This window comes from Canis aureus, chromosome 6 (genome assembly GCF_053574225.1).
Source record: "Canis aureus isolate CA01 chromosome 6, VMU_Caureus_v.1.0, whole genome shotgun sequence".
Lineage (NCBI taxonomy): Eukaryota > Metazoa > Chordata > Mammalia > Carnivora > Canidae > Canis > Canis aureus.
The window spans coordinates 79,071,005-79,095,000 of NC_135616.1; the positions used below are offsets into that span (position 1 = coordinate 79,071,005).

General features: G+C 50.4%; 1 protein-coding gene and 1 long non-coding RNA gene across 5 annotated transcripts in view; one reads left to right on the plus strand and one right to left on the minus strand.

The window, feature by feature from the left end:
• Positions 1-23,996, minus strand: part of TMEM9 (transmembrane protein 9) — a 185,265-nt gene that overhangs the window by 17,707 nt on the left and 143,562 nt on the right. Inside the window, exons 1-2 of one of the 4 annotated variants that reach the window (XM_077902434.1) lie at positions 1,054-1,078; positions 256-356 (exon numbers count right to left, since the gene is read on the minus strand). In XM_077902434.1, coding sequence (XP_077758560.1) covers positions 256-321 — 66 coding nt within the window. In that variant the 5' untranslated portion in view covers positions 322-356; positions 1,054-1,078. Of the gene's footprint in view, positions 1-255; positions 357-537; positions 563-618; positions 655-1,053; positions 1,079-23,996 lie in introns of those variants that run through there. The other 3 variants (XM_077902433.1, XM_077902435.1, XM_077902431.1) reach the window with 3 other exon arrangements.
• Positions 1,072-8,891, plus strand: LOC144316489 (uncharacterized). The gene is made up of 3 exons (XR_013382469.1): positions 1,072-1,421; positions 6,582-6,947; positions 7,437-8,891. It is a non-coding gene; the product is annotated as an uncharacterized LOC144316489 (long non-coding RNA).

Genomic DNA, 23,996 nt, shown 5'->3' on the forward strand with positions numbered 1-23,996 from the left:
TCCTTAGTAGGTAGAGTGGTAGGCGTTATAACCACCCCTGTTTAGCCAGGAGCAGGGGGAGGGGGCGGGAGGGGGGACTCCTCCAAATGCAAACTCCCTGGGCTGCCTCCATCCATGGGCGTGCTCAGGGCTCCACCCCTCTCCCGCGCCACCCCTGGGAGGCCTGCAGCCCCGAGCAGGGCCCACACAGGACGGCGAGGCCCGGCCCGCAGGCAGGGGGTCGCGCCCCAGGTGCTGCAGGCTCACCCCCCTCACCTTGTTGGCTTGAGCTGGGGACAACAGCAGGCAGGCGACCACGGCCACCAAACACAGGAGCTTCATGCTGACCAGGCCTGGGGGGCCGGGCGGGCCGACACCTGCGGGAGACAGAGGGAGGGAGTGGGGCTGCCTCCCGCCCCGGCCCCCGCGCCGGCCCCCGGCTCCCCTCGCCCCTGCGGCGGCCCCGCGTCCCTCGGACCAGGCCCCGGCCCCTCGCAGCCGCCCCGCCGCGCTCCGCCGCCCGGGCCCGGGGAACGCTCGGGGCGCGCAGGACCCCACCTCGCCAGGGGCCTCGGGCCGGCCTGCGCCCCCGCGCGCCCCCGAGATGCCCCCGCACCGCTCCCCGGGCGCGCTGCCCACCTGCGAGCCCTACCGCCGCCGCCGCCGCCGCCGCCGCCGCCGCCCCGGCGAGCCCCGCCCCCTCCCGGAAAGCCCCGCCCCCTCCCGGCCCCCATTGGCCGCCCGAGCCGCCTCTCAGCCCGAGGGGCGGGGCCCACTCCGCCGCGGCGCCCGGGCTCCCGCGCAAGGGACAGGGGCGCATTTCTCCGACCCGACCAGGCAAGAAAAGGGAGCGTCGGCCGGCCCGACAGACGCGGGGAGCGGTCTTCCTCTGCGCGGGCCTGAGAAGCGCCCGCGGCTCGCCCCGGCCCTCCTCGTCTCGCAGACCTGGGGGCCGCAGGGCCCGGGTTGGATCCATCTTGTTGGTGTTTTGTAGAGAAAGCACTTTGGACGCGATGAGCTGGTGCCCACAGCAAAACCCTTAGAATCCTAATAAAGGGCTTTGTCCTCACTCACCGTCTGCGAATGTTAGGGACGCGCATCTCTGCCGCACAGGACTCTACCAGGCTCCACCTCCACTCTCCCCCCACCCAGCGCCCGGAGGAGGAGGGGGAGGCCGCGGTGGCGGGGAGGTGGTGGGCTGGGCCTGGCTTAACCGGTCTCCCTGCCCCAGGGCGCTCTGGACCTGCAGACTGGGGCGAGGTGTGCAAGGCCAGGATGGGGCGCGGGGAGCGGAAGGTTGGGGAGCACGGAGGGAAGTCGGCTGCCAGGAGCAGAGGGGAACGGCTTGCCAGCCCTGAAGGGAACAGGAGCCACCTGAGTGCAGGGCACCAGGGCCACAGGGAGGACACCTGGGCTTTGGGCCTGGCTTTGCCACTAAGCAGGTATGTTACCCTGGAAAAGCCACCTCCCCTTTCTGAGCCTCAGTTTCCTTATCTGTAAAATTAGTTGGTAGGCCACTAAGGTCCCTTTCAACTTTGAAATTTTGGGGTTCCTGGGAGCGGCTTGATACGGCGCCCACTGGATGGCCCCGCTCTGGCTGCGGCAGGCAGAACCAAGCCCCTCCAGGCACCGTGGGCCTGGCAGGCTCCTGGTGGGGAGGCCTTTGTATTTGTTTCTCCTACCAGGTCTCATGCCTCCTTAATTCCTCACCCCCTGGCTGACCACCCTACCCTCGGTGGGTGCTCGGGAAATGTCTGCTAAATGGAACTGGGGAGAATGGAGTTAAACCTCATTGGACAGCGGGCAGGAGGCACAATGGTGTGACGAAGTCATGGCTCAACGACTGCAGCGCGGATCCCGGTTCCACCCTTCCTAGGTGTGAGGATTCCGGTGCTTGGCTTATCCTCTAGGGGAGCTTCAGTTTCAGTATCCATAAAATGGGGCTGATATCACCTACCTCTCAGGGTTGTGATGAGGGTGTAATGAGTCCATGTTGGCAAAGCACCGGGAACGTGACTAGCCCAAGGAGGGCGAGGGATCTGTAGATGGAGATGGTAGGTCATTCTGGGGGTCAGAGTGTCTGCTTCGGTGAGTAGGCTGGGCAGGGACAGGAGGCCTGCCACATGGGGGTAGAAAGGACACTTCAGACACTGGAAAAATACCCTCTGACTCCCAATTTCTCTCTTATGTGGAGGTGGCGATGAAAGCAATGGAGCTGAGCCTGTCACCTCCAAGGCATGCCCTTCTGACACCCAACACGAAAGGTGCCCAATGCTAAATTCACTGTTTTGCTCATCTGATGGAAGCCAGGCCTTCATCATCCTGCTTTTCTCAGGCCCCAGATTCTGGTGTCCGATTATCTTTGATTCCGCATCTCCTGTCTCCACATCTAGTCTGTCTGGCTGTCTCCGGGGGGCAGCTATCATCCCCCCCCTCCCCGCCTGCATCCTGCCACAGCCAGCACCCTGCTCCCTGAAATACACTCCCTTCTGCTGTGCTCCTGCTTCCATCCCGTCTTCCTCCAACCCTGTTTTCAGCACGTTGCTCCTTGCTCGGTAGTCCCTGGTAGCACACTGTTGCCTCAGATCCAGACACGCCACCCGGCATCCGAGCCCTGGTCACCATTTTCACCCTCCCCTACTCCGTCTCATCTCTGGTTACTCCCCACCAGCCATCTTTCCCATGTTTGACTTTGCTCACACCAGTCCTCCCATAGGATGTCCTCACCCCCTCAGCCCTGCCAATTCTTACCCTTCATTTCTTTTTTTCTTTCATTTAATTGGAGTTCAATTTGCCAACATATAGCATATCACCCAGTGCTCATCCCATCAAGTGCCCCCCTCAGTGCCTGTCACCCACTCACCCCAACCCCCGCCCACCTCCCCTTCCACCACCCCTAGTTCGTTTCCCGGAGTTAGGAATCTCTCATGTCCTGTCTCCCTCACTGATATTTTCACTTCTTTCCCCTTTATTCCCTTTCACTATTTTTTATATTCCCCAAATGAATGAGACCATATAATGTTTGTCCTTCTCCAATTGACTGACTTCACTCAGCATAATACCCTCCAGGTCCATCCACGTCGAAGCAAATGGTTTCAAAAGGCAGAGGAATATTCCATTGTAAACATAGACCACAGCTTCTCTATCCATCATCTTTCGATGGGCACCGAGGCTCCTTCCATAGTCTGGCTATTGTGGACATTGCTGCTAGAAACATTACCCTTCATTTCTTTCCAAACCTCTGCCCCAAGGGCTTCTTTTCCAGAAACTTTTCCCGGGGAGCCCTCATTAACCCATTCGCACACTTCCTTCCTGTGCCCTGTGACTAAGAACCAGACTGTTGAGATGAGTCTGAACCTATTTATTCAATTCAATTCCACCAAATGTGCCAAGCACTGTCAAGATGCCCCAGAGGACACAACAGACAAGCCGCAGGTGAACCCTGCTTTCAAGGAGTGTAGAGTCTCACAGAGGAGAAATCATATGGTTGGGGGATGTAACTTCAAATAGAAAGTTATGTGTCATAGAAGAGTTGTCCCCCCTCAAAATATTTTTGAGCACTATATGCCAGGCAGTGTGCTAGTTTCCAGGGATGTGTCCGTAAACAAGATCGACCCCGTCCCTGCTCTCATGGACCTCAAAGCGTATTACAGGAAAATGACAAATCAACAAGTAATGACAATTCCAGGTACGGTGGGGAAGATCTGCAGGGCTGGTGGGAAACCTAGACCAAGGGCCAGAGGAGCCCAGAATGGTAGCGAAGAGGCTTGGAAGGTAGTGGGGGCTACTTGAGCTGGCCCAGGGTAGTAGGCAGAAGAGTGGCCCTGCCCAAAATGTCCACATCCTAATCCCTAGAACCTGTGAATAGATTACCTTCCATGGCAAAAGGGATTTTTACAGATGTAGTTAAATGAAGTTCGTGGGGATGGGGAAAGTAGCCTGGATTATTCAGATGAGCCAAATCTAATTAGAATGAATCCTTTAAAAAGGGAAGCCTTTTCTGGTTGTGATGAGAGAAAGAGATGTGACAATGGAAGCAGGGTCAGAGGAATTGAAGATGGCAGGGGCCACGAGCCAAGAAATGAGGGCAACGTCTAGAAGCTGTGAAGAGCAAGGATCAGAATCTCGCCCCCCTTGCCCCTGCCCCAGAGCCTCCAGAAGGAACTTCATTTTAATTCAGTGACAGGTGTGTGGACTTCTGACCTACAGAACTGTGAGATAATAAATCTGTGTTGTTTGAAGCCACCAAATTCATGGTAATTCGTTGCAATAGAAATGAATAGAAAACTAATACAGCCAGGAGGGTGGTCAAGATTTGGAACAGAATTCAGGAGCAGGGTGACAGTGGGGAAGGACATTCCAAGGGGAGGGGGAGTAGGAAGAGCAAAGAGATGGTACCGGGAACATACATGCAGGGGAGGAGCAAATGGTTCAGTTTGGCTCAAACAGGGCAAGTGGATGGGAAGGGAGGACAGAAAGATAAACCAGGGCCAGAACTTCATGACAGCAGAGGATCCATGTGAGCCAGGGAATGACCCCAGGGCCCTGGCTTGGGGTTCCCACAGGGCTAGGACCAGGCAACCTCAGGAATGTACTGCCTCCAGCAGAGGAGGCTGAATGGAGCTCTGAGCTTCCTGCTGCCTCCTCCTGGGACTATCAGTCTCCATCCTGCATCTTGTTCTCCACTCCCAGATTTGAAGCTCTGGGACTTAGACCACAGCCCAGACCCTTGGATTCCTTCTCTGGTGCCTGCCTTTACCCCAACAACCCTAAAATAGCAGTTGGCCTGATAAGGCCAGGTCTTAGTATCTGTGCCAGAGCTGAAGGTCTGGGGTCCTCCTGGGGATGCTTGGTTCTCCTGAGGAGGGACTTGTCGTCACCCCCAAACTGTGCCTGCTATCCCTGACGTCAGTGCCCCGCTCTTTCTCTACGCCCCAGCAAAGCTTATCTGTCCGGTGCCTTTTAGCTCAAGCTCCCAAGAAATGATTAACTGCCTAATTCATGCGCCAGCACCCATGCTCTAGTCCCACCAGGGAATAGCTACAACTAAAGCATCATCCAACCTAAGCAGAGAATGAAGCTCAAGGGCTAGAATTCAGATACTTGTAACAGGCTCTAAGGGGCAGTGATTTGGAGTACAGGCAAGCCCTTAATCTACCTAATAGGAAGTCATCACTCTACTCATAGATGGCGAGTCAGGGCCCCAGGGATGTCCTTGAGATGATGTGGGCACCATCCTCAGATACCCTGGGTATGTCCGCTGTCTCTGACCACAGCAGGATTTTTCAGGCATCAGGGGGCACAGAGCTGAAGGCAGAGGATACCCAGCATAGAGTCGACTCTCCCAGCTTGGCATCAGCCTGAACATGTGAACTCTTTTTTATCTGGATCCCCAAAGTTGCCTTTGCACAGGCAGGCTGCTCTCCCACAACCAACTGGCTAAGATGACCCTTAGCCAAAGAAAAATTGTATTTAATTGAATACAACTCCGAATGAAAGCATTATTCTCTCTAAAGTGTAATACATGACATAGACGTTGCCTAGTCACACACACACGCACGTATGTAGTACACATACACACGTTTAAATTTAAAAATTTAAATTCTGGACCCGCTTTATGCCAGTCATTCTACCAGCAGTTATTTATCAGGCACCATTATGCGTGTGATCTTGCACTAAGTGGCGCCTTTCCCTCTGCTGTGTGTTTCTTGGCTCACCTTCTTCCACTGTGTGTCCTCTCATGGCTACGGGCTTGCTGGCACTGCAGAAGTAGAGAACAACAGTTCACTTTGGGATTCAGTTTTCTTAACCACATCACGTACCTTGGATTCTGTTTGATCAGCTCACGAAAGTACATTAGGCAGGATAGGGTTTAGGTAAGTCCCTGGGCCCAGAAATCATAAGATCTGGGTTCCAGTTTGAACTCACTCATGTCCAAGCACTAGCCCTCTAGGGCCTCAGTTTCTCCCTAAGAGGATTTGTTTGGAATAGCAGCTCTAAATCTTTTTTGGTCTCACGTCCTGTGGAATAATAAGAAATTTATATATTGGGGATGCCCGAGGGTCTCAGTGGTTGGGCCTCTGCCTTCGGCTCAGGGCATGATCCCAGAGTCCCAGGATCGAGTCCCACGTCGGGCTCCCTGCATGGAGCCTGCTTCTCCCTCTGCCTGTGTCTCTGCCTCTCTCTCTGTGTGTCTCTCATGAATAAATAAATAAAATCTTAAAAAAAAAAAGAAATCTATATATTGGTCTCTGCCATGGTTCCTGATAGAATTCCTAAAATCCTTTAATTTTCGGAATGACAGCAATATCTGGCATACACTCCTAAGCCCTCGGGAATTCCTGGCTGATGGGAGCATCTTTTGTTCTAATAAAGTGACTCTTCCTGGGCTCCTGGGTGAGGGCTGATGACTAGGAAGGCCAAGCCAGGAGCGCCTGGGTGGCTCACGTGGTTAAGCAACTGCCCTTGGCTCATGGTCATGATCTCAAGGACCTGGGACTGAGTCCCGAGTCTCCCTCTGTCCTTCACTCTGCTCACGCTCTCTCATTCTCTCTCTCTCAAAATAAGTAAATAAAGTCTTAATTTTTTTTTTTTTTTTAAAGGAAGACCAAGCCAGGATCAGAAGCTTGGAACTTTGGGCCTCATGCCCTATCTTCTGCAGTGGGAAGAGGGGCTGGAGAATGAGTTAGTAATTGATCGTGCCTGCACGATGAAGCCTCCATAAAAATCTCAAAGTGTAACTCAGAACCTCTGAGTTCCTGAACACATGGAGGTACTGGGAGGGAGATGTGCCCAAGAAGACTGGGAAACTCTGCACCCGTTCCGCACCTTGCCCTCCGCATCTCTGCCATCTGGCTGTTCCTGAGTCGTGTCCTGTGGTACTACTCTACGAATGAAGGTGCAAATTACTGAACCCGAGAAGGGGGCCAGGGGGACCCCGATTTACAGCTGGCCGATTGGAAGCACAGGTAAAAATAGGTGACTCGCAACTGGCATCTGAACTAGGGGGAGGGGGGCAGTCTTGTGGGACTGAGGCCCTGACCTGTGGGCTCTGCACTAGTTCTGAATAGAGTCAGAATTGAATTGAATTGTGGGATGCCCAGCTGATGTCACGGGACTGCTTGACATGGGCAAAACCCACACGTCTGGCATCAGAAGTGTTGATGTGTGAGTGTGAGCAGAGAAGGGGAAACAGGGGTTTTCCCCTATTTTCATATCCCCTTTACACTCAATATTACTGAGGGCCCCAAAGGGTGTTAGGCGATCCTATCCATCAGTATTAAAACGAAAACTGAGAAATTTAAAAAACAATGTATTTGTTTTAAAATAACAATAATAAAGTCATCATGTCCATAAACATCTTTTGATGTAAAAAAAATCCCCTGTTTTTAAAAAAACAAAAAGTGAGAAGAATGGTATTGTTTTTTGCTTAATCTCCTTAATGTTTGGTTTAATAGAAGACAGCTGGATTCTCACATCTGCTTCTGCATTCAATCAGTCGTGAATTATGTGTCAGCTCTTGTCGTCTGCCTCCGGGAAACCTCCCTGTATGCCTGGAAGAAAATGAGACTGGAAAAGATGATGAGGAAAATAGCTTGACCTTGCAATTGCCCTGAGCCTTGGGAGCCCACATGGTCCTCAGACCATGCTTTGAAAACTGCCGGCTTAGAAGACCCTGATATTTCCACCAGATATGACACTCGCTGGTCTTTCTGAGAATGCTCTGTGCCAGTGTTTTTCAAAATAGACCTCAGAGAATCACACTCCCAGGAATAATTTCATGGGATGTTCCTGTATGTGGGGAAATGTGGTTTCTGTGAGTAAAGGAGTTTGAGAAGCCTTAGTTTAAAGTAAGTTATGTGGATGTATTTTACTGCACGACTTTTTAGGTGCTTCACTATGATAATACTTGTTATGAGTCTCTTTTAAAAAATACTACTGTGTATAGGACTTCCCCCATGGTGTTAGCCAGAAACTCTTTTTTTTTTTTCTCGAGAAGCAACTTTAGTGTAACAAGGGACATAATTTGGGAAATGCTGCTCTAGTGACTTCTGGGTACTTTTTCCAAGTTTTAACAGATCAGATTCTATCAGGAATCCATTTTTCTCTGAATAAAATTCTGTAGGCACACTTTTTGGTTCTTTTAATGCAGAGATTTTATGACAGTCGTTTCTAGGGCTAAGAGAACCTTGGGTTGCTAAAAATTTGGCCTCTAGATAAGTTGCTGAAAATTAAATAGGAAGAAAATGAGCAATTATATTAATAGTAATATATATATACATGTACATGTTGAGCGAATGAATAAGGAGCATTTCTTGAACATCTTCTATATGCCAACATTTTTGAAAACATAGCAATCAAGACTGTGGTATCCGTGGAGTGACAGACACATAGATCAGTGGAACAGAATAGAAAATCCAGGAATAGACCCACACTGATTTTTGACAGAAGTTTGCAAGCAATTCAGTGGAAGAAAGATAGCCTTTTCAACCAATGATGCTGAAACAACTGGACACCCATAAACAAAACAATGCATCTTGACTAAAGTCTCACACTTTATTAAAAAATTACTCAAAATGGATCATGAACTGGGGCACCTGGCTGGCTCAGCTGGTGGAGCATCTGACTCTTGATCTTGGAGTCATGAGTTCAAGCCCCACCTTTGGGTATAGAGATTACTTTTAAAAAGTGGATCATGGGCCTAAATGTAAAATTTTTAGGAAATCTGTAAATTTTTAGGAAAATCTGTAAAATTTTTAGGAAAAAGTTCATAAGAGAGAATTATTAAAATCTAGATCTAACCAAAAACATTCTTACATTTGGATAGTTGGACAGAAAGCACAGTCCATAAAGAAAAAAAAATAAGTCAGACTTTGTAAAAATTAAAAACAGTTGCTCTGCTAAAGACTGTTGACAGGATGAAGAGAAAAATATTTGCAAATCACATGTGTGACAAAGGATTAGGATCTAGAATATATAAAGAACTTTCAAAACTCAGTAGTAAAAAAATAAAATCAGAAAATGGGCAAAAGACATAGAGAGACATTTCACTGAAGAGAACACACAGAAGGCAAATAAAAACATGGAAAAATATTCAGCATTGCTAGCCATTTGGGAAATGCAGATTAACACCACAAGGCAGTATCTCTATTTACCTGTAAGAATGGCTAAATTAAAAAAAAAAAAAAAAAACAGTGACAACACCAAATGCTAGTGAAGATGTGTAGAAATTGGGTCACTCATACATTGCTGGTGGGAAGGTAAAATGTTACAGCTCTCTGGAAAAGAGTCTGGCAGTTTCTTTTAAAATTAAATCCAGAGCTCTCATGAGACTCTAGACAATTATACTCCTGGACATTTAACCTAGAGAAATGAAGACTTAGGTTCACAAAATCTATACGTAAATGTTTATGGCATCTTTGTTGAAAGTAGCCCCAAACTGGGAGCAGCCCAGATGTTTTTCAATGGGTGAATGGTTAACCAACTGTGGTACCTCCAGACCATGGAATACTGCTCAGAAGTAAGAAGGAATGAACCCTCGATACACACAACAACCTGGATGAATCTCAGGGAATTATGTTGAATTTAAAAAGCCAATTCGAAAAGGTTATATACTTTATGATTCCATTTATACAACGTTCTTAAAATGGCAAAATTATAGAAATGGGGGAAAGAATGAAGAGGTTTCCAGGTATGGAGGAGGGAGTGTTGGTGGCCGGCAGGTGAATACGACTCCAAAAGGGCAACATGATCCTCGCGGTGACAGAAATGTTCTGTGTCTTGACTGTATCAACGTTAATATCCTGTTTGTGATGTTGCACTATTGTTTTACAAGATGCTACCAAACGGGGGGACCTGAGTAACGAGTATAGGTAAGCTTTGTGTGTTAGTTCTTTAACTACGTGTGAATCTATAAATATCTCTAAATAGAAAGTTAAACTTAAAAAAAATTACCTGGATGTCTCAGTGGTTGAGCGTCTGCCTTCAGCTCAGGGCGTGATCCCGGTGTCCTGGGATCGAGTCCCGCATCGGGCTCCCTGCATGGAGCCTGCTTCTCCCTCTGCCTGTGTCTCTGCCTCTCTCTGTGCGTCTCTTGCAAATACATAAATGAAATCTTTAAAAAAATTACCTGAATTGGTCAAGATACAAACTCAAATTTGCTTAAATTATAAGCCAACCCATATCATGGGGCTAATCCACGTCACATTACTAATACTGGACTGGTTTTGACTTAGAAAAATGACAATTTCATACCGGTCAACCTAATACAACAGGAATGTATTGGTTCACGTAAGTGGGAAGTTCGTGTATTGAACCAGTTTCATTCAGGCACAGAATAATGGATCAAACAATATCTCCAGGCCTCTGTCACTCTCTCCATCTCTGACTCTGCTTTCCTACATGAATTGGCTTTATTCTTAGGATCATTCCACACAATTGGAAAAATGCTGCTAATGACCATGGGCCTACATCTTCATGACTGTAGGCATTAAAGAAAAAGTGACCTTATCTAAGTGCATAAACGTGACAAATATCAGGGAAGACTAATTGGATTTGCTTGGGTCACAAGTTGATCCATCAACCAATCGTTGTGTCCATGGTGGCAATTAACCCTGACTGTCCAGCCTGGTCATTCACTCTTCTCTATAGGGGGGACTCTGTGATCAACTCTATCAGGACCAATAGGATACCAAGCAGGCAAAATGACAGTCAATGGATGGATGGATGGATGGATGGATGGCAAGGAAATAACAAATATATGCACTCATGTTTATTGTTTGTTTTTCACAGGGGAGTAAGAGAAGGACCATGCATAATTTATTTTATTCTAAAAGTAAATTTCTCTGTTTAAAGTTTTTCTTTACTAAGCATAGATCACATTTTATTCCTTTTTTGAGGGAAAAAATATATATTCATTACTACCAGGGTACATTTATGAAAGACTAAGGTCTAGGATGGGTGAAGTCTGCCAAAAATTCTAATACTCCAAAGGCTCTTTTATAAAGCCATGTTTGTAACTTAGAGATGGAGGAAGGGGTGGGCCAGCTGCTTGGGTCACAGTGCGTAATGCTCACGGTGAAGAGAGAGGAGAGAGAGCAGGACTTGAGACAGTGTTTTATGTCTGTAGATTCTGCCAAAGGCAATTGTCTTTTTATATGAACAGCAGCCCAAGATGGGTACAGTGATTATAACAGGTTACTCTCAGCCATTCTTCCCCAAATCACATCCCTGGCCATCACAATTTTTTCTAGGTACATTTAGTAATCAGTTTTGTTTTTTTTAAACTCAATTTAAGACAATTTAATTTTTTTTAAGCTTTAATGTCCTGACTGCCTTGTCTCTTAATGCATCTGTGCTGTAAGGGAAGTTCAGTAAAACAGTCCCAACAGGGACCTGCTCCCGGTACATGATTTATTACTTAATGACCAACATGTGGAGGGTTATTTGATTGTTTAGACAGCTAGAGAAGGATCGCATGAGTTGTAAATGTACAATTTGTATAGTTAGAAGAACAATAACTTGTAGGTTGATTATATCTTAATAAGGCCTCTGACTCCATTGTCTTGTTAAGGACTCTCTTTCTACCAGCATTCAAAAGGGAGAGAAAAAACCCCATCCTGCCAAATATTTTGTTTTTTCATTGAATTTCTTTTAATGAAGATCTAACAAATCTATAGTAAAGTACCTAAAGTGTACAGCTCAATCAATTTTTTACTATGTCAGACTCAGGCCTGGGAGTCAGGAGTCCCGGCCCTGTCCCCTGCTCTACTGTTAAAACTCTGTATGATTAAAGGCGGCATGTCCCCTCCCCTGAATTTCAGTTGCCCCAACCATAAGGCGACAGTATTAAAACTAGGCCGGTGTTTCACAAAGCGTGGTGTGCATATGTAAGATGATTCGAAGTATCCATGGAAGAATGTGTTTTTGCTTTGGTTAGTATGCAGTTTCTTTTTTAAACTTCCATATGGAGTTCTACTTCACATACAATAAAACGCACAAATTTTTATTGAACAGTTCAGTAAATTTTTACCTAGGTACACAACATACAGCGCATATAAACCATTTGCAACTCCTCAAAAAGTTCTCTGGGCCCTACCCCAGTCACCATGCATCCCCTGGCTCCTAAGGTAACCAGCACGCTGAGTTCCATCAATATGAACTGGGTTTTTTTGGCCTGTTCTTGAACATCCCATAATTAAATCACGCAGTATCTACTCTTCATCTCTGCCTGGCCATTTTGCTCACCACTGTATCTGTGAAAACCACCCACGTTGTTGCATGTGGTAGTAGTTCACCCCTTTGCACTGCCAAACAGTATTCCACTGGATGAATATACCACAACTCATTCATCTCATTGCAGTAGGCATTTGGATTATTTCTAGTTTGGGGCTATTGTGAACACAGTTGCTATTCCTCTAAATGTCTTTTGGTGGATATATGTACTCATCTCTCGGGTGTGTTCCTAGGAGTCAGATTGCTGAGTAACAGAGCACTCAAATATTCAACTTTTGTTTTGAAAACTGGATGTACCAGTGTCCACTCCAACAGTGTATGAGAGTTTTAGGTGACCCGCACTGTTGCCAACACTCGGCATTATTACATAAAATCTTCTATGGATATAAGGAGGTACATTGGTAGTGGGGGGGGGGGCGGGAAATAGAGATTTCAAATGTTTTCAGATTTTTGTAGGAAATTTGTAACTCCAAGGTGGGTTTTTAGTGCCCTGGTAAACACACCTCTAGAGGAAGGAATTTAGAGGGGACACATTTGGGTAAAGAGCTTGGATGAAGAAAGAGCACATGCTTAGCCAACTGCAGAGACTACAAAGCAGTGTGTTAGGTGTAGAGGTGGAGTGGGGAACAGGGTCCAAGAAAAGGCAATATTTTGGAGGATAAGAGTCAGAGTCCAAAAGATCTTATAACACTGTTATGAAGGCTGGTTCTGTTTCCCACTTACTCAGATACGGGATGGGAGAGATATGTAACATTCCCAAGGATATGTTAGCACTTTACACTAATGCAGTGTAAAGTGACTGACAAATTCATTTGACTCAGGCCGAATTAGCAGATGTTAAGACTTAAGAAGTCCTCTTGATTAGAAGAGAGAATTTTATCTTTGCCCTGCTCTGTACCAGGAGCCCGCTTCTGGGGCATTCTGTTCCGTTTCAGAGACACATGCTATGAGGAGCACAGACAGGATGCATTTCAGGGCACAGTGCCCAGCATGTTGGAGAACTCGAAACCCTGCCACACAAGGAACAGATGTAGGAAGTGGGACATTGTTCTGGGAAAGAGAAATCTCAGTGATATGATAGCTGTCTTCAGCCATCTGAGGGCATGTCATGTGGAGGATGAATAGAATTCATACTGCATGACTCCAAAAGGTCAATGCCAACGGAGAAAACTTTCAGGTTGGTATCAGGAAGGATGTTTACCAAGGTTGGCTAAAGAAGGAAGAGATTGCCTGGAGAGACTGTTCTGCTATCACCAAGGGTGTCCACATATCTTTTGGTTGGCTACTTGCTAAAGCTACCTGAGAGGGGATTTAAGCATCTGATGAAAAGTTTGACAAATGACTCTAAGTTCCCTTTTAGCTCTGAGATCCCATGAGTCTGGCATGCATGACTTTGGATTTCCTGGAACCTCAAAACAGGGGATGAGTTAAGGATTCTTCAGCACCAATCATATTTCCATATGAGTTGCTTCCCATAAGCACTAGGTGGGGAATTATGCACGCTCCCACTCATTAGCTGCAACTCTGACAGTTAGGGGGCTCTGGTTGTAAGCAACAGAACCTGATTGGATACCCTAAGGAAAAAGGGAGTTTGTTGGAAAGAAGAGGAAAACCTAGAGAATCAGGGAGAGAGCTGAAGAATAAGGCATGAAGCGGGCAGAAACTAGCGCATCCTCTCATAGCTTCGCCACAGGGTGAAATGGCAGCCGAGGGCCCCCGCCCCGCTCCTTGGCCCTACTCAGTGTTCCAAGTCCAGAAGGGGAGAGTGCCACCGACCTAATTAGGTCTTACACCTGCCCCTTGTCAAGAGAACTCAAGAAACATTGACGGTCAGCCCAAGGAAGTCTCCCAAGATGAAATCAGAAGGTATTATCAGAAGGGGCAAACAAGAGTGTCCTCTGCTTATGTCACCCCTTCCTCTCCTACTCAGGACAGCGCATCAGAGCTCCAGAGAGCATTTGATACATTAGGAGGGGAACAACCTTCAACCTACTCTATCTTTAAAAGGGAAAAATGCACCCATCTGGACGCTTACATTTTTACGAGGAGCACATGTGACACGTACCACAACTGTGTGATGAAAAACCAGAAACCTAAGAACATGACTCCCCCGGGGAGCCAGGCAAGCCGATGGGCTTGCACATCAACAAACAGGTATCGGATGCCTACGATGTGTCAAGCGCTGTACTAGACACCAACACTTATTAAGCCGGTGCAAAAATGGAAAGGTTAAATATTTATCCTGCGTGAACGCAAAGGGCGAGGGCGAGGGCAGGGCGTCGGGCTCTGCGGCCCGGGTGGCCAAGGAGGATCCATTTCAGGCCGGGCCCGGGGCCCTCCCGCCGCCGCCGGCCAATCGCCGGCCACCCCGGCCCGCGGCCCTCGCCCTTGGGAGGGGGAGGCGACACCCCCGGGATGAGGACATTTCGGTCCCCGGCCAGCAGCTGTCACCCGAGAAAGATTGAGATCTGCCCTCCAGGCGACAAGGCCTGTTGTACCCGAGACAGGCACAGCTCAGATTCCCTCCCTGGGACGATTAACCCCCGGGAAAAATGTGACAAATCCCGGGGCATCCGCCCTCCAGCCTGATGCCCTCCAGCCTGCGACTCCCTGGCTCTGACCTTTCCCAGCCGGCCGAGCCTGGAAGCTTCCGGGGAGTAATGTGGTGGGGGTGGGGGTGGGGGTGCATCCTCTTGGGGTGCAGGTGGGCACACTGGAGACATGCCCGGGGGAGGCGGTGCCCAGCCCAGGCTGAGGTCAGAGACAGTGAGCCCGGCCGGTGGGGGTGCGCGGGCGCTGGGCCCCCGGCGGCACTTGGCTGAGCCCCGAGGTCACAAGGTCACTCGTCCTGCCATTGCCCGCATGGGGTGGGGGGCCCGGCCCGGATCTGGAGGCGTGGCGGCACGGGAGACACTAATCCGCAATTTCTGCGCGTAATCACTTCAGACAGGAGAGATTAAGCACCTGCACCTCAGGCTGCACTCACAGCTGGAAGGGCTGTGACCTTAGAGGCTTTCAGCTCGGCTGTCAGGGGCCCCTGGGGCCGGCGCCTCCCAGGGAGGGACCACACAGCGCCCCCCACGCTGATCCCTGAGCTGCATGCACGCGCTCCAGACCGCAGCATCTCCCAGGACCTCAGTTTTCACACCTGTTCAGTGGGTTGACCTAACCCTGGTGCATCTCACTGCCTTTTAAGAACAAAAGATAGAACCCAGAGAGTATTTGAAAGTTAAAAAACGACAGAAGTCTATGGATCTCCCCGACCTCTCTGGCATGCGAGTTTGGTCACCAAAGAACACAGATTTAATTTTTTTTTCCCTTAGTCTCTAATCAACTTGAGGGAAATCAGCCTCAAAGCTTGGAGAGATGAGGGTTGGAGGCGGGTTGCAGGGTGATGGTGGGGCAAGGGCTGCTTACTTGTGCAGGGATTCTTTCACGGAATGAAGGAACCAAAGGACAGCCTGGCTTCTGACTTTTGTAAAGATTCCTGTGATCTTACGGACTCTGCTGATGAGAGCAGGAGGCCACTGTTTTAAAAGAGACTGAGGTCCAGACCGGGGAAGTGACTCGCCCAAGGGCACCCAGGTGTTGGCCTGAATCAGCTCTGGAATTTCTTTTTTTTTTAAGATTTTGTTTATTTATTCATTAGACATAGAGAGAGAGAGAGAGAGAGGCAGAGACACAGGCAGAGGGAGAAGCAGGCTCCTTGCAGGGAGCCCAATGTGGGACTCCATCCCAGCACCCCGGGATCACGCCCTGAGCCAAAGGCAGACACTTTACCACTGAGCCACCCAGGCGCCCCAGCTCTGGAATTTCTTTGCAGCTTGTGAAACTAGCTTCCCTGACCCCGGACCTCAGCCTTGCCTTTCCCTAATCTTCAGGTTTTAGGATTGGGACCTTTCCCCCAAAGGGTTAGCGGGGTTGTTTTTCGTGATTGCAAAGCATCTTAAACTGCCCCCATAGAGCTGTTTTCTGACCCTGTCTCTCAAGCGGGGGGAGGCAGGAGGTTCCAAGGGTTAAAGAGTACTCCCTAGTGTGGCATTCAGCAGAGGTGAGATGTTCACAAGCACTTGCTCAGTTTACAACTTGCTGTTAATAGAGGCCATTAATCACAGCCAACTGCAGCTGGCTCCGCCTGGGGTAGGGATGGCTCACCATCCCTGGGTGGGGCAGGTGGCCTGGAGTACACAGGGGGGGCCTCCTTCACTTACCCCTGAGGCCCAGAAATCTGTCCTGGGAAGGAGGCAGTGCTCCCATCATGGTGACACTAGCACATACCATTGGTGACCTGCTCTTTCCAGCTGAGTGTCCCAAATGCCCAACCCGAGTCAAATGCCTGACACGGTGTCTGGCACAAGTTATACTTAATGAGTACATTTAAAGAGTCTGGTATTTGGAAGGCCTTGCCCCAAAACAGGGGAGAGGGAGGGAGAATTTGGGTGGTTTCAACTGCCATCTGGGGGGCAGAAACCTGCTGTGATTCATCTCTAGGCAGGTAGAAGCTGCTGCTGGGTAGGTAGCTCATGGATAGTTTTTCTTGTAAGGAGGCAGTGACCCAGGTCGGGCTCAAGATGGGAGCTTCAGGGGCATCTGGGTAGCTCAGCCAGTTAAGCGTCTGCCTTTGGCTCAGGTCATGATCTTGGGGTCCTGGGATGGAGCCTGAGTCAGGCTTCCTGCTCAGCAGGGAGTCTGCTTCTCCCTCTCCCTCTGTTCCCCGCCCCCACACTTGTGCTCTCTCTCTCTCAAGTAAATAAATAAAAATCTTTAAAAAAAAAAAAAAAAAAAAAAAAAAGATGTGACCTTCATGTCTCAGAGCTTGCTTCTCTTTCTATGGCTTCTGGTGGGGCCCACATGGCTCTGGCTCTGAGTCCTGGACATCCATGACGTCTCTAACTGAGGACTCTGGACCCTGTTGGATTTACTCAAGATCAGAATTCTAGTGGACTAGCCATCTAGGCAGGCCTCCTAACAGAGTCCTAGGTGCGCAGTGCTGAGGAGGTAGGAAGGCCCGCTATCATGTTCCAGAATGTTCTACCCCAGTTTTAGATTGTGTCCTGGAGCCAAACACTGAATCACCAAGAGCTAACGTACTGTTAGGCTTCTTGAGGTCTAAATCAGAGAAAGTATCTGCTGTCTTTTGCCAACCACTTATTTTAATGCTTAAGCCTAGAACAAGGGCAAGTGAATGTGAGGGAAGAGATTTAAATAAAAGATTTAATAGCTTGATTGAGTCCAGCAGCCACCATGTTTGTGGAACTTACCCTATGCCTTACATATTATTCAAGTATCACCTCGCTTAGAACTCCCAACAACCGCATTTTGCAAGTGTGGAAACAGAGGTGCAGAGAGATGAAATTACTTGACCAAGGTCACAGTCAGGAAGTGTCAGAACTGGATTTGACACCTGGGCTACCAGGCTCCAGTCTATGCTCTCACCCACCCAGAAAGGATGGAAAGAACCCTCCAGTGGTGTGGTTGTCAGACTCAGATGTCACACACTCGCAAGATTCCGCCTTCAGCCCAGTGCATGCAGCCCTCCCTGGAGAAGGGGGAGAGCGGGATGACCTCTGGAGGCCCTTCCAGACAAACAGGCCTCCAGCTCTCTCTGGAGTATTCCTCCCTCTTGGACTTCACGTGCTGCTCTTTCTGTCCAGTTCAACAGGCTGGTCCGGGTCTCCTGATTGAGTTCAGCTGTCGCTGTGGGACCAGGAGAGCAGCGTGCAAACCCCTGCAGGATTAGGGGTGCTGATGAGGCGGCCACCAGAGACCAGCATCACTTGACAGGCCTCTCTCTTTCACCGGTCACAGGGTTGAGCCTGGAGCCCTCTTGGCCGCCCTGGCCTCCCTGTGACCCAGCCCTTCTGGTTGCCATCCCCCCTTCTCTCACAGCTGCTGTTTTTGTAATTTTTTTGCCAGACCCTCCAAGCTCACCCTCTGTCACCTGGTGGTGGCTCACAGAGAAGGCCGAAAGGTTCAGAGGCCCACTTCCTGCCTCTCCGCCGGAGAGCCCCTCCTCCATGCCCACCTGAGAGCTCTTGTCACAAGTCTCCGTGGGTGGAAATTCTTCGTGTTGTCAACACGTCTCAGCACTGACGACGTGGTGAGGCCAGGGCATATGCTGAGATGGAATTTCTGGGGGCAGGCTTCCGGGAATCTGTTGGGGGTACACACAAAGATTGAAAGCATTCGGTCCCTCTAGCGCAGGGGTCTGCAAGGGGCCAGGGAGTGAGGATTGCGCAGGCCCCACGAGGTCTGTTGCAGCTTCTCCGTTCTGCTGTCGAAACACAACAGCACTTGGAGAGGAGAAGTGAACAGGTGTGGCTGTTTCCAATAAGACGTTAATGACAACAACAGGCGATGGGCTATAACTTGCCGACCCCTGATGGAAGGCAGCGGTGGGCAGCTTGTGCGTGGGTGGGGCGCACCCCGGCCCTCCACGAGCAGGGAACCCTCCCTCACACCCCCCGCCAAGGCCGTGGGTAGACAGAGGCCGAGGGAGAGCACTGACCGAGCCTGGAAGGGGCTGCCTCAGGAGCCAGGAGCCCCCAGGCCTTCTGAGCGCTGTATTCAGTCCCCCGCCTTCGTCCCGCCCGAGGAGTCCCCACAGTCCTAGCCTCGCTGTCACCTGCTGCTGTAGCTGGAGTGGCCCGAGGCTGATGCACTCAGGAGAAAGCCCAAAGCGCATCCTTGTGGGTGTATAGGGCTGGGGAGATGTTCCCGTCTGGGAGCCAGGGCTCAGTGGCCTCTGGGAAGCCCTTGGTGGGGACGAGCCTTGAGGAACCATCTCGGATGGACCAGAATTCTCAGTGCCCCTTGAGGACCTCTCTTCCTTCTTCCCTCACCCATACACCTCTCCCGTGCTGCTCGCTCTACCTGGGACACTCGCTCCCCACCTGCCTCACTTAGCCTGCTCGGCCTGCCAGCTTCCCAGGAAGCCTGCTCAGGTTGCTCCTGCTCCCCAAGCCTGGGCTGGGCTCGCCACCTGCACCCCGGTCAAACCCCGAGAGTCCCCAAAGTCCCCTTACCGCACAGCCTTTATGGTGCTTCATGGTGACGGCCGGCTTGCATGGGTCCTCGCTAGAAGGTGGGCAAGGCCGAGAGCTCTGTGCAGGCAGGGCCCCGACCCCGGGCACCTGGCACGAGACCTGCCGGGGCGACACTTGTACAGGAGCAAGTCAACTAAATACCTAGCAAAGGAACAACTTCACCCACGTCACGGGGCCGCGCTTTCCCTTCACCGTCAGGGGAATCCGTGTGTCCGTCACATTCTCTATAAGCTTCCCAAGGAGCTTATAGGGAGCAGAGGTCCTTTCCTGTGGTCCTAGAACCGGTCTTTCCCCTTCAGCTTGTGTGTCCGTTAACTGAATCCGAACACACGTGCGTCCCATGTTCCAAGAGTTGTTTGAACAGAGGCAGACGCTCGCTTTAGCAGGCCTTCCTGCGGGGGGAAGGGATGGGGGAATGTTCTCCTGCCTGGAAGGGAAACAGCCTCTCTTCCTCTGTGCTTGAGTGCCCTCTTATTTCTCTATAAAGTTTTCCTTTTTATAAACAGGAAGGTGCCTGTTCATGGGGGGGGGGGGCGTTGAGCAAAGGAACTCTGGAGGGAGTGAATGTTTACCTCTGGAGCAGTTTGAGGGGCTTTCTTTTGAAAGGGGAGCTTCTGAGTTCAGGTTTTCTTCAGAAAACTCCAACTGTGATTGGGACTAGGATTTGCACACCACTAGAAATTAACTGCAACACCCGCCCTCCCCACCAGCCGGGGGTAAAGGGGCCAGGCTCGCAGTCTAGGGTTCTGATAACACCCCTTGGGCCCAGCAACTGTCTCCCAAGGAACAGGAACTTCCCAGATATCACCACACCAACCTTTCCAATTTCCCCCAAATGGAGGAAGAGACAGAGATGGATATTACGAGGCCAGGAAAACCAGGACACAGATTGAAGAACATCAGGTCAGAAAGGCAGTGAGAATTTGAATCCAGGTAGCAGCCCACCCTCCCTTCCCCACACCCCCACTCCTCCCATCATGGCCCTTGGGGTGCTGTGGGCTGCAGGCCGGTGGGTGAGGAGCTGGACTGACTGGCACAACTTCCTGTGGTGGGAGAGGCAGCCAGGAATGGAAGGAGAGGAGGAAGAGAGATGTGTTTCCATCCTGATGGTTTTCTCACATCCATGCCCACCTCCCCCCAACTTTTTGGAAACCTGTTCTGCTCTCCCCCACTTTGCTTTAGGGCTAGCCGTCCATGGCCACAGCCACAGCCCTTGGGCCGTGCCAGGCCTGGGCCTGGGGAGTTGCTACCTCTCTTGATTTCAGGATTTTGTGCCTTCAATGGGATAACTTCTGAGGTATTCTCGGGGGGCAACTGGAATGAGCCTGCCTGGCAGCTTGGCCAAGGCTTGGTTACGAGCGAGTCATGTCTACGGGATAGTAAAAATAGACCGCAAACAAATGTACGACTCTTTCTACTCTTGGCCCTTTGCCTCTGCTCTCACGCCTCTGGGGGTCCCGTGAGACTTGATTTTCCCAGATTCCCTTTGACTCCCCAACTCCTTGCCATAGGACACCTGCCCTCCCCACTCCAGGTTGTTCTAGGTTCTTCTCACCTCCTCTTCTCACCAGAGAGCGCCTCTGGCAGGAAAGCTGACAAAGCAATTAACAGCCTGGACAGCTCATTAAATACTAGAGCTGAGAGGTGCTAAATTTTCTCCCAACTGCTCAAGGGCAACCGCCTGTAGGTCGTTCAATAGGCAAGATCTGTTTCAAGTGCTGGTTGGGGAGCTTAACCCCAGCACCTGCGGTTCTGACCCAGCCGCCCTCCTGCCATCCCGCGCCCAGGCCCTGGCCTCGGCTGCCGCATGGAGTCACCTGTGCGCCGTATGCTTAGCCCGCTCAGGTCTCTGCTTTAAGGAGCCCATCTCCTGGCAAAGCACCCGAGGCTGAGTAATTCCTGGGCAGCACCCAGGATGGGGTGGTATGGGGATAGCCAGGGGGAGGAGGAGACGTCGTCCTCTCCTGGGGGACTTCACAAAGATTGTGTACAAATGCACAGAGGGAGAAGGGGGGGGGAGAAGGACACACAGGCCCCGTCCTTGGCAAACCTCCTCGTGTTTGTGTGATGCTAGAAGGGCAGCAGGTGCAGGGGAGGGCACGAGGGAGAGGGGAGAGGAGGACTTAACCGGGGAAGGTTTGTGGTCTCCAACAAGCTTTGAACAATGCTTGACAGAAAGAAAGAGATTCAGATTCAGGGGAGATTAAGTGACCTCAAAACAAGGCTCAGGCAGCAGAGGGGGCCTTTGATTGGAAGGACTAGAATAAAGTCCTTGGAGGTATAGGGGCTGGGATAAAATTACAGCACCACGGAAATGTTCCCTCTGTAGATCTGACCTAGGAGAAGAATGAGCCAGAAAGGCTTCACATTTCAGGGAAGGACTTAGGATCATAAGACCCCCTTGCCTGGTGCCTGAGGGCCTGGTGCCTGTTGTGTGTGTTGCACACTCATGCACGGTGGACAATCCAATGTACGGATTCTTCTGTGGGTAGGGCCGTGGAAGCAGCAAGTCACGTGCACACGTGTGCTGCAGGTGCCAAGGGGAGCTGGGTGTGAAGAGTGAGGGGAGAGGGAGCGTGTGAGCTCGTGTGAACGGCCACGGAGGACAGTGGCCAGAGGGGATGACCCTGGCACCATGCGGAAGGATCACTAATTTGAAAGTAGATTGTATGGAATGTCAGACAGAAGAGGGGCAGCGCTGGACCTCTGGGTCCCCTTCCCGGGAAGACCCCTTCCTGCCTTTGCCTTCAGATTCCCACCACAGCTCCCTCCCTGCTTCTCCTTACAGCTCAAGCATCCCGGGCCATGCACCTCTGCATGCACCACCCTCCTCCCTCACCTCTGTCCCTCCCTCGTCTCCTCCACCCACATCCCCTTCCACCCCGCCCCAGAGCTGCGGCCTACAGAAGGGGCAGACCTTTGACCTTGGCGCCCAAGGAGGAGCACAGCCCCCGCCCCATGGAGTGCAGGGTTCCTGCTGTGAAGGCCATCCCCACCTTGCCCCTGGCCCCATATAGCTGGTGGGCTGATCTCAGAGGAGCACGTGCGTAGCCCTGCAACTCTACTGAAAGGTCCATCTCCCTCCTCCTTCCTCTTGACACATTCTCCCATCGCCGGCTCCTTCTCTCTGGCCTTGCGATTCTTCAGGCCGCTGGCTGAGCGCATCTCTTTCCACTGCCTCTACCATCCCCTTCAGCCCCTTCAGCTGGTGCCTGCAACCCTCCTGGCTTCAGAGGACGGGTGGGCAAGAGGTCAGAGGGTGGGCAAGAGGTCATCTGCTCAGGGGCACAACAGGCAGAGGTTGTCAAGAAGATGTCCCGGTTTCCTCCATTCCTCCCTCAAGTATTGGTGAATTGGGCTCAACACGGGAATTCCATCAACGAAGAAAACACACATATGGTTGATTCATTCTCCACAGAGCCTTCAGTCTAGCAGAATAATGCTTAAAAATAACTGCTCAAATATAAAATGATAAACTGTGACGTCAGGAGATCCTGCACCTACAGGTGCATCCAGAATCTGACCACCACCCACCCACAGCTCCACTGCCACAGGATGCTCCGGGGCATCTTCATCTCACTGGATTATTACAGGGGCTGCTCGTCTGGTCTCCCTTCTTCCACCTTTGTCCCCCTGCAGTCTGTTTCCAACCCAGCAGCCAGAGTGGTCCTTTCAACATGTGAGCCAGATCTTGTGATCCCTCTACTAAGAACACCGCAGTGGCCACCCATCTTAGAGAAAAAGGCTAGTCGTTATCATGGCCAATGGCCCCATATGATTAATGACCCCTCACCTCTCTGATAAAATCTCCTTCCACTTTCCCTCTGCTCAAGCCAGTCCAGGCTAACAGCCTCCAGACAGTAAAAGTGATATTTAAATCTGGGTCTGTCTGATTCAAGAGTCCATGACCCTCCACTAACAACATTATCATCCCTTTTTTACAAATAAGGAAACATATGTTCAATAAGACTAAGATGAGGCTGGAGTCACATGACTAAGAATCCTATCACTGCAGATTGTATCTGTCGTTATCTGCATAATTGCAAATCCAGGATAGACCCCCTACCACTTCTCGTAGAAGATAAGTGTCCACCAGTGTAGACCAGGAAACAATCCCATTGGCAATTCAAGTCACTTCCACCGTACCAAATTCCCCTCAATTTTTAGTTCTATTGAGCTGTGGTCTTGGTCCTTCCAGCATAAGATCATTTTAAAATGGTCTCAGAAAATCAGCCAGGAAATGAAAAGTTTTCTTCCTTTAAATTCTCATGCTACCCACAATGCAAGGATAGTTTTTTTATCCCCATAGTTTTTGTAAATAAAGCTGAAGCGGTACCCAGGAAGTTTGAGATCGTATCATCTGGTCCAGAGCCTCCTTTGGAGAGGTCCCCAGGGCCTGGTTCAGGAGAAGCCAGTGAAATCCTTCACTCTATCTATGGTCAGTGGACTTGCCGTAGGGAAACAGAGGAAAGCCCATCAGACAGGGTAACCCTGGAGACAACCAAGAGGCTCAGGGCACCATCTCCCATTCATGTGAGTCAGATCACAACCATGCAAAGAGAAGAAATGGGCAAGAGGGTCCCGGAGAACTTTCTCTAGGATAGAGATGAACACCAGGATTACTATCTCCAGGATGGACACAAGACTGGGCCAAGAAGGGACCCTCAGGCTCCTGGATCCATGGAGCCATCATGCTGGTGCTCTGGCAAGTGGTTCCTGATTGAGTTCCTCCAGGGG